Below are 10986 nucleotides of genomic sequence, written 5' to 3'. Positions count from 1 at the left end.
GAGTGGATTGTGAGTTTAGGAGGCAAAAGAAGGGAGGGAAAGTGGCTCATATGTGAAGAAAGAAGAAGCAGATTTCCCTGATAAGATATGTTACAAAGTTTCTTATATTCTTAATATGCTATGATTGATTTATGCAACGTTAGTTGAAACGACAGTGGCCACTTAAGAGGAACAGATCACTCAGTGTCTCTAATGATAACTCATGGTAATTTCTCCTATTAGTGAAAATGAAGAAGTATCTTAAATAATGGTTTGTGGTTTCAGGGGGGGCTGGCTTGTAGGTGTGCAGCTGCTAAACAAACACTACTAGTTCAGTACGAGTGGTAACTAGTCTGTACGCTGGGCATTGCTACTGTACCAGTGTGGGGGAGATCTGCCACCATGCAAGTACGCAGAGATATCTGCACCTCCAGGACTTGGCTTCAAGGTAAGGCAAACCACATCGGGTCTTATCTGGCTCATAATGTACATGCATGAGTGGTTATCAGTATTATATCTAAGTTGTACGGATATAATTTGCCCATGGTTCGTTGCACCTTGCACTTTACATAAAGATACGCTAGTAATCTCCCTTTCTTATACTTCTGGCCATACATGGTTTTTTTCTCACCGACGGGCAAAATTGACATCAGAATCGATTGCCTAAATTTCGATGGGATCTTTCCATGAGCATCAGAATGGTTCAAGACCGGTCCTGTCTTGCAGCATTTTTTACAATGGCTGCAACCACTGGGATGGTGCAAAATGTGCAAGACTTTGTCATCAATTGTATCTAGCTCAGGCATAATACAACTGGCGGACTCGACAGATATGGGAACCCGGCTCTGCGAGTTACCTAGTAAAATGTGTAGGACGGATTGTATTGCTTTTCTTTCGGGCAGGTGCAGACTAGCGTATTTTTGGTTCGGGTGTATTTTTGGACCAAGGTTATTCTGTGGGGCCAATTTTTGTCCACGGACAGTGTTTGTCCAAGGATAAAATTGCTGCGTGCCCAAGTTCGATCCGATATTCGGATTGCACGCAGCCATATCAGTCAATGAGTCAGTGGAAAACATCGGACTGCACTTGAATGACATCAGAATGCCATCCAATTTCAAAGTCTCCCACTATGGAGAAGATGGAGAAATTTTTTTCTCCATCTTCTCCTCATCCAAGAGAATTGGATCACACTGTGCTGACACTCTGATCAGAGTTTGATCGGAGTGTCATTTGCATAATTGGCCTGATAACAGAATTGTCCACACCTGCCCTTAGTAGGAATAATCTGGCAATAATTTGGGTGCCCCAAACAGAATTCACCAGATATGAAGTGCATAAATTAGAGGATCCTACACCGGACGAAAAGGAATCAACTTTATATCTAATTATACTATATCCAAAGTTTTTAATAAAAGTAATATTTTCCTTTTTACACACATTATTCACCCAATGATTTAGCTCTGGGGAAAAAAAACACTAGAAAATTGGCCTCCATGATGTTGGAAATGCTATTTATTTCCCATTGCTTATGTAGTGATCACATATTCTGTACAAAGGTTATCACCCCTCACATGAATTGGGGGGCTCAAAACCACATCAACCGTTACTACTATAGAATTCAAGGGTGAACAAGTCAAGGGTGAAGTGAAGTGTGACAATCTGTTTTTTTGCTTTCTAAGATACCTATCGGATTAAGATTGCTATATTCCATTGTACAGAATTTTCCTCACCATGTATTATTGGATTGTGGTGCCGGGCTTGCCTTTTTAGAAACCCAAAAATGTATTTATCAACAGAATCAATTGCAAATTTTTCCTGGTGCCCATTGATCCCATCTTCAGGTAAAGTTTTTCAGGATTTCAGTTATTTATGTATCAGATTTGGAGATCAGACCACAGCATAGACCACAGGCTGTGCACCACTAAACCTTTGAAAGAAAGTAGTTCAGTGAGAATTTCCTTCCTATAACTATAGTTATATAGTAGGTTAGTGCTCCACTGCAGTCTTTGGTAGTGCGATGCCCATGGTAAAAACAAAGGTTAAGATGAGTGTCGCCAACTCCGTGTTTCCCTATGTGCAACAGCTGCAAGAAGAATACAATACATGTCGGTGGCCAGTGACTTGGAACTTGCTATATGTTGGGTTATACTGGAGGTCTGATCATCTTTTAACTGGGCATTTAAGCCTGGGCAGTTCTCATCCTAACTAGCCCTCTGTGTTTCTGGATGTAGCAGCCATTCATCATCCATCTCTAGCAGCCATTAATCATCCATCTGTAGCAGCCATTCATCTTTTATCTTGAATTTTGTATTTCATCTAATTTTCAGTGTCATTATATTTTCATGCATAGGACTAGGAGTTCTTATGCACAGAAATTACATCTCTCCAGCGGTGTACCGAAGAGGTTTAAAATGAAATAAAATTTGCTATTGTACTATGTCTTTCTGCAAATATGTGGATGACGGTAGGCCTTAGAGAGCTGAAACCTCTTTGCTTTTGTATTCTGTTTTTGTTTTGTTTTTTCAAATAGTTGGAGAACTTTATGTTCTAGAGAGCTGAAACCTTCTGGAGAACCTGATTTACCTATGTGGTAAAATTGGGGCATATAGGTCCAGTCACTTGGCTGTAACTTAAGCTTTTCTTTTGGCTTCCATTTTTGTTTTTTTAGAACAGCAGGTTCTAGAGAGCTGAAACCTATTGTAAAACCGTCCGAAGTGCTTAATTTATCTATATGTCAAATTTTTAAATTTGGGGAAGATTTGTCCAGTCATTTGGCTGTGAATGAATATTTGCTTTTGTGATTTTGTTTTTTGGCGAATATGTCGAGAACGCTAGTTTCTAGAGAGCTGAAATCTGACCTACAACCTTCTAAAGTGTCTGATTTACCTATGTGCCAAATTTGGGACAGAAATTAATTTATATTTATGAAAATTAGAAATGCAGAGGTCCCTTATACAGACGTTTTCTTAAAATTAATAAGCATTGAATGTTGGACTTAAAAGGGTAGTGGGCAATCATTCATTTAAATAGAGGCATAGTACATTTTGCAGAGCTACAGTGGGTACGGAAAGTATTCAGACCCCTTTAAATTTTTCACTCTTTGTTCATTGCAGCCATTTGGTAAATTCTAAAAAGCTCATTTTTTTTCTCATTAAACACACTCTGCACCCCATCTTGACTGAAAAAAACAGAAATGTAGAAATGTTTGCAAATTTATTAAAAAAGAAAAACTGAAAGATCACATGGTCATAAGTATTCAGACCCTTTGCTCAGTATTGAGTAGAAGCACCCTTTTGAGCTAGTACAGCCATGAGTCTTCTTGGGAATGATGCAACAAGTTTTTCACACCTGGATTTGGGGATCCTCTGCCATTCTTCCTTGCAGATCCTCTCCAGTTCCGTCAGGTTGGATGGTGAACATTGGTGGACAGACATTTTCAGGTCTCTCCAGAGATGCTCAATTGAGTTCGGGTCAGGGCTCTGGCTGGGCCAGTCAAGAATGGTCACAGAGTTGTTCTGAAGCCACTCCTTTGTAATTTCAGCTGTGTGCTTAAGGTCATTGTCTTGTTGGAAGGTGAACCTTCGGCCATGTCTGAGGTCCAGAGCACTCTGGAAGAGGTTTTCATCCAGGATATCTCTGTACTTGGCCGCATTCATGTTTCCTTCAATCGCAACCAGTTATCCTGTCCCTGCAGCTGAAAAACACCCCCATAGCATGATGCTGCCACCACCATGTTTCACTGTTGGGATTGTATTGGGCAGGTGATAAGCAATGCCTGGTTTTCTCCACAAATACCGCTTGGAATTATCACCAAAAAGTTCTATCTTCATCTCATCAGACCAGAGAATCCCATTTCTCATAGTTTGGGAGTCCTTCATGTGTTTTTGAGCAAACTCTATGCGGGCTTTCATATGTCTTGCACTGAGGAGAGGCTTCCGTCGGGCCACTCTGCCATAAAGGCCCGATTGGTGGAGGGCTGCAGTGATAGTTGACTTTGTGGAACTTTCTCCCATCTCCCTACTGCATCTCTGGAGCTCAGCCACAGTGATCTTGGGGTTCTTCTTTACCTCTCTCACCAAGGCTCTTCTCCCATGATTGCTCAGTTTGGCTGGACGGCCAGGTCTAGGAAGTCTTCTGATGGTCCCAAACTTCTTCCATTTAAGGATTATGGAAGCCACTGTGCTCTTAGGAACCTTGAGTAATGCAGAAATTCTTTTGTAACCTTGGCCAGATCTGTGCCTTGCCACAATTCTGTCTCTGAGCTCCTTGGGCAGTTCCTTTGAGCTCATGATTCTCATTTGGTCTGACATGCACTGTGAGCTGTGAGGTCTTATATAGACAGGTGTGTGCCTTTCCAAATCAAGTCCTATCTGTTTAATTAAGCACAGCTGGACTCCAATGAAGGAGTAGAACCATCTCAAGGAGGATCACAAGAAAATGGACAGCATGTGACTTAAATATGAGTGTCTGAGCAAAGGGTCTGAATACTTATGACCATGTGATATTTCAGCTTTTCTATTTTAATAAATTTGCAAAAATTTCTACATTTTGGGTTTTTTTCAGTCAAGATGGGGTGCAGAGTGTACTTTAACCCCTTAATAACATCTGACGTACTAATACGCGTCTGTGCCCTGGGACTTAAGAGCCAGACCCGTATTAGTACGTCATCGCGATCGCGCCCGCACACAGGCTGTGCGGGCGCGATCGCCGCCGGGTGTCAGCTGATTGTCACAGCTGACACCCGGTACTATGTGCAGGGAGCGGTCACGCACCGCTCCCAGCACATTAACCCCCGCGATGCTGCGATCGAAGTCGATCGAAGTCGATCGCGGCATTGCGGGGGCAAGGGGAGGTGATCGGCGATACTCACCTCCTCTTCCGGCTTCCAGCGCAGTCTGCAAAGGCTTCCCGGGTGTTGCCATGACGACCCGATGTCGTCATGACAACATCCGGGTCACCAGAGAGCAGGAAGATTGCTTGGACATGCGCAGTGCATCTCCAAGCAATCTTCACACTGTGCACTTCTGACAGCCTTCATGGCATAGGGATGGTGCTCCATTCCTGTGCCATGCAGGCGATCAGAAAAAAAAAAGTGAAAGTCCCAGAGTGGGACAAAGTAATAAAGTGTATAAACTGTGTGAAAGTGGAAAAAAAAAAAAAAAAAAAAAGTGCAAAAATATTATAAAAAAATAAAAAAAATAATACACCAAAAATAAAAATATAATGTACCCATCAATAAATATTATTATAAAAAAAATTAAAAAAAAACAATAAAAGTACACATATTTGGTATCGCCGCGTCCGGAACAACCTGACCTATAAAACTGTCCCACTAGTTAACCCCTTCAGTGAACACGGTAAAAAAAAAAAAAAAAAAAACAAGCAAAAAACAATGCTTTATCACCATACCGCCAAACAAAAAGTGGAATAACACGCGATCAAAAAGACGCATATAAATAAAAATGATACCGCTGAAAACGTCATCTCGTCCCGCAAAAAACAAGCCGCCATATAGCTCCATCAGCCGAAAAATAAAAAAGTTATAGCTCTCAGAATAAAGCGATACTAAAAAATATTTTTTTCTATAAAATAGCTTTTATTGTGTATAAGCGCCAAAACATAGAAAAATGATACAAATGTGGTACCGCTGTAAACGTACTGACCCGAAGAGTAAAGCTGCCTCATCAATTTTACCACACGCGGAACAGAATAAAAAAAAAAAAAAAAAACAATTCCTGAATTGTTGGTTTTTGTTTATTCTGCCTCCCAAAAATCGGAATAGAAAGCGATCAAAAAATGTCACGTGCCTGAAAATGGCACCAATAACAACGTCAAGTCATCCCGCAAAAAACGAGCCGTCACATGACTGTCTGCCAAAATCTGGAAAAATTATAGCTCTCAAAATATGGCGATGCAAAAACTAGATTTTACAAAAAATGCGTCTTTTAGTGTGTGACAGCTGTCAGTCATAAAAACCCCATATGATTCTGGCATTGCTGTAATCACACCGACCCGAAGAATAAAGTCGTCTAATCACTTATACCGCACAAGGAACGGCGTCAAAAATAAACTCTTGAGTTAGGATTGGGCTAGGGTTAGGGCTGGGTTTGGGGCTAGGGTTGTGCTGGGGCTAGGGTTGTGCTGGGGCTAGGGTTGTGCTGGGGCTAGGGTTGTGCTGGGGCTAGGGTTGTGCTGGGGCTAGGGTTGTGCTAGGGTTAGGGCTGGGGTTGGGATTTTTTTCAAAAGTAAGAAAAAAAGATGACGATATGGCGACTAGTGTTGAGAGCAAGTGCTCGCTACTTGAGTTTGCATCGGGTGCTCTGGTATGCATTTAGTATCGTGGGTATTTGAGTGACATGCTCGAGTCTCTGCCCCATATGCTTCGCGGCCAAAAAACTTTACGGGGATTGCCTGCCATGCACGAGCGATCCCCGCATGTTTTTTTTTGGGTGTCTAATAACCGTGAAACATGCGGAGCAGGGACTCGAGCATGTCACTCGAGCACACGCTGTACATGGTGCATACCTGAGTACCCGATGCAAACTCAAGTAGCGAGCACTTGCGCTCAAGAATAATGAAAACTTATTCAATATGATTACCTAATGTAAACAAATAATGTGCCGTACCTCTGGGTTCAAAATGTTCACTATACACCTTAATAAAATCTTTGAGGGGTATAGTTTCCAAAATGGGGACACTTGTGGGGGAGCTCCACTGTTTAGGCACATTACGGGCTCTCCAAACGCGACATGGTGTCCGCTAACAAATTGAATGGAAAATCGGCTCAAATTGTTAGCGGACGCCATGTTGCGTTTGGAGAGCCCCTGTGTGTCCAAACATTGGAGCTCCCCCACAAGTGACCCCATTTTGGAAACTAGACCCCCCAAGGCACCTATCTAGATGCATAGTGAGCACTTAGAACCCCCAGGTGCTTCACAAATTGATTCGTAAAAATGAAAAAGTGAAAATAAAACACTTTTTCATTTTTATGAATCAATTTGTGAAGCACCTGGGGTTCCAAGTGCTCACTATGAATCTAGATAGGTGCCTTGGGGGGTCTAGTTTCCAAAATGGGGTCACTTGTGGGGGAGCTCCAATGTTTGGGCACACAGGGACTCTCTAAATGCAACATGGTATCCGCTAACAAATTGAATGGAAAATCGGCTCAAATTGTTAGCGGACACCACATTGCGTTTGGAGAGCCCCTCTGTGCCCAAACTTTGGAGCTCCCCCACAAGTGACCCCATTTTGGAAACTAGACCCCCCAAGGCACCTTTCTAGATGCATAGTGAGCACTTGGAACCCCCAGGTGCTTCACAAATTGATTCGTAAAAATGAAAAAGTGAAAAAAAAAACACTTTTTCATTTTTATGAATCAATTTGTGAAGCACCTGGGGTTCCAAGTGCTCACTATGAATCTAGATAGGTGCCTTGGGGGGTCTAGTTTCCAAAATGGGGTCACTTGTGGGGGAGCTCCAATGTTTGGGCACACAGGGACTCTCCAAATGCAACATGATATCCGCTAACAAATTGTCGGCTCAAATTGTTAGCGGATATCATGTTGCATTTGGAGAGTCCCTGTGTGCCCAAACATTGGAGCTCCTCCACAAGTGACCCCATTTTGGAAACTAGACCCCCCAAGGCACCTATCTAGATGCATAGTGAGCACTTGGAACCCCTAGGTGCTTCACAAATTAATTCGTAAAAATGAAAAAGTGTTTTTTTTTTCACTTTTTCATTATTACGAATCAATTTGTGAAGCACCTGGGGGTTCCAAGTGCTCACTATGCATCTAGAAAGGTGCCTTGGGGGGTCTAGTTTCCAAAATGGGGTCACTTGTGGGGGAGCTCCAAAGTTTGGGCACAGAGAAGCTCTCCAAACGCAATGTGGTGTCCGCTAACAATTTGAGCCGATTTTCCATTCAATTTGTTAGCGGATACCATGTTGCATTTAGAGAGTCCCTGTGTGCCCAAACATTGGAGCTCCCCCACAAATGACCCCATTTTGGAAACTAGACCCCCCAAGGCACCTATCTAGATGCATAGTGAGCACTTGGAACCCCTAGGTGCTTCACAAATTGATTCGTAAAAATGAAAAAGTGTTTTTTTTTTTCACTTTTTCATTATTACGAATCAATTTGTGAAGCACCTGGGGGTTCCAAGTGCTCACTATGCATCTAGAAAGGTGCCTTGGGGGGTCTAGTTTCCAAAATGGGGTCACTTGTGGGGGAGCTCCAAAGTTTGGACACAGAGAAGCTCTCCAAACGCAATGTGGTGTCCGCTAACAATTTGAGCCGATTTTCCATTCAATTTGTTAGCGGATACCATGTTGCATTTAGAGAGTCCCTGTGTGCCCAAACATTGGAGCTCTCCCACAAGTGACCCCATTTTGGAAACTAGACCCCCCAAGGCACCTATCTAGATGCATAGTGAGCAGTTGGAACCCCCAGGTGCTTCACAAATTGATTCATAAAAATGAAAAAGTGTTTTTTTTTTCACTTTTTCATTGTTACGAATCAATTTGTGAAGCACCTGGGGGTTCCAAGTGCTCACTATGCATCTAGATAGGTGCCTTGGGGGGTCTAGTTTCCAAAATGGGGTCACTTGTGGGGGAGCTCCAATGTTTGGGCACACAGCAGCTCTCCAAACGCAACATGGTGTCGCTAACAATTTGAGCCAATTTTGCGTTAAATTTGTTAGCGGACACCATGTTGCATTTAGAGAGCCGCTGTGTGCCCAAATATTGGAGCTCCCCCACAAGTGACCCCATTTTGGAAACTAGACCACCCAAGGCACCTATCTAGATGCATAGTGAGCACTTGGAACCCTCAGGTGCTTCACAAATTGATTCATACAAATGAAAAAGTGTTTTTTTTTTCACTTTTTCATTGTTACGAATCAATTTGTGAAGCACCTGGGGGTTCCAAGTGTTCACTATGCATCTAGATAGGTGCCTTGGGGGGTCTAGTTTCCAAAATGGCGTCACTTGTGGGGGAGCTCCAATGTTTGGGCACACAGGGACTCTCTAAATGCAACATGGTGTCCTCTAACAAATTTAACGGAAAATCGGCTCAAATTGTTAGCGACACCATGTTGCGTTTGGAGAGCCGCTGTGTGCCCAAACATTGGAGCTCCCCCACAAGTGACGCCATTTTGGAAACTAGACCCCCCAAGGCACCTATCTAGATGCATTGTGAGCACTTGGAACACTCAGGTGCTTCACAAATTGATTCATAAAAATGAAAAAGTGTTTTTTTTTTTCACTTTTTCATTGTTACGAATCAATTTGTGAAGCACCTGGGGGTTCCAAGTGCTCACTATGCATCTAGAAAGGTGCCTTGGGGGGTCTAGTTTCCAAAATGGGGTCACTTGTGGGGGAGCTCCAAAGTTTGGGCACACATGGGCTCTCCAAACACAACATGGCGTCCGCTAATTATTCAAGCAAATTTTACAATCAAAAAGTCAAATAGCGCTCCTTCCCTTCCGAGCCCTGCCGTGCGCCCAAACAGTATTTTTTCCCCAAATATTGGGTATCTGCGTGCCCAGGGGAAATTGCACAACAAATTTTGGGGTCCATTTTTTCTTGTTACCCCTGTGAAAATAAAAAAAATTGGGTCTAAATTAACATTTTTGTGAAAAAAGTTAAATGTTCATTTTTTTCTTCCACATTCAAAAAATTCCTGTGAAGCACCTGAAGGGTTAATAAAGTTCTTGAATGTGGTTTTGAGCACCTTGAGGGGTGCAGTTTTTAGAATGGTGTCACTTTTGGGTATTTTCTGTCATAAAGACCCCTCAAAGTGACTTCAAATGTGATGTGGTCCCTAAAAAAATGGTTTTGTAAATTTTGTTGGAAAAATGAGAAATCGCTGGTCAACTTTTAACCCTTATAGCTCCCTAACAAAAAAAAATTTTGGTTCCAAAATTGTGCTGATGTAAAGTAGACATGTGGGAAATGTTATTTATTAACTCTTTTGTGTGACATATCGCTCTGATTTCAGGGCTTAAAAATTCAAATTTTGAAAATTGCAAAATTTTCAAAATTTTCGCCAAATTTCCGTTTTTTTCACAAATAAACGCAAGTGATATCGAAGAAATTTTTCCACAATCATGAAGTACAATATGTCACGAAAAAACAATCTCAGAATCAGGGGGATCCGTTGAAGCGTTCGAGAGTAATTACCTCATAAAGTGACAGTGGTCAGAATTGTAAAAATTGGCCCGGTCATTAACGTGCAAACCACCCGCGGGGCTTAAGGGGTTAATGAGAAAAAAAATGAACTTTTTAGAATTTATCAAATGGCTGCAATGAAACAAAGAGTGAAAAATTTAAAGGGGTCTGAATACTTTCCGTACCCACTGAATGTGAGAAGATCACATTGGTGAATCTCAGACAACCAGGAGTAGAGCCTTTTGCCACTGTTCAGGCTTTGTTATTGGACATCTTCCATGGCATGATAGGTAATCACCCTTATAATGAATGCACAAGTGCTATGGGAAAGAAAAAGTAGGATACTACCTCATTGGGATGTGTTTTCTTATATGAGACTTGGTTGTTAACAGAGAGCAATAACTGAGCTGCTTAACCTTGTTCAGTTGTGCATGTTAAATTTCAGAGTGTAAAAAGTCCCAGACACTACTTTATGATCGGTTCGGTATATGCAAACAGGCAAACAGACAAGCAACCAGATCAAATGCCTCTCTAAATATGGACGGTGCAACCAAAAATAAAAGTAAAATGTCAGTGATATAATGGCAAGAAATAATTCACTAAATTCTCAAAAAGGTTACATGTATCGGGACTCAGACGTACAGATAATGAATGTAATGAATGGACTTTTGCTTATATGTCTTGTCTGATCTCCAGCAGGGCTGCCACCAGGAATTACAGGGCCCCATACTGGAAAAATTTTCGAGCTCCATTGAGACTCTGTCCAGGCTCCACCCCAGCTCCGCCTCCACCCCTTGAACCCTCCACAGTCCCACCGCCCACTCTTGGAAAAACTCCACT

The 10986-nt window shown here is 42.1% G+C and overlaps 1 protein-coding gene across 2 annotated transcripts in view; it reads left to right on the top strand.

Moving 5' to 3' along the window:
• The first annotated feature begins 294 nt into the window (after positions 1-294).
• Positions 295-10986, top strand: part of FLT3 (fms related receptor tyrosine kinase 3) — a 126213-nt gene continuing 115521 nt past the window's right edge. For both annotated transcript variants that reach the window (XM_073662475.1, XM_073662474.1), the window contains exon 1: positions 295-427. In XM_073662475.1, the coding sequence (XP_073518576.1) occupies positions 382-427 (46 nt within the window). In that variant the 5' untranslated portion in view covers positions 295-381. The remainder of the gene's footprint in view (positions 428-10986) is intronic.

The sequence above is a fragment of the Phyllobates terribilis genome, unplaced genomic scaffold, assembly GCF_046119375.1.
Source record: "Phyllobates terribilis strain yellow unplaced genomic scaffold, ASM4611937v1 Scaffold_2__4_contigs__length_985480577, whole genome shotgun sequence".
In the NCBI taxonomy this organism is placed as follows: Eukaryota; Metazoa; Chordata; class Amphibia; order Anura; family Dendrobatidae; genus Phyllobates; species Phyllobates terribilis.
Note: the sequence above shows the minus strand (reverse complement) of the source record. Positions and strands in the feature narration are given on the sequence as shown.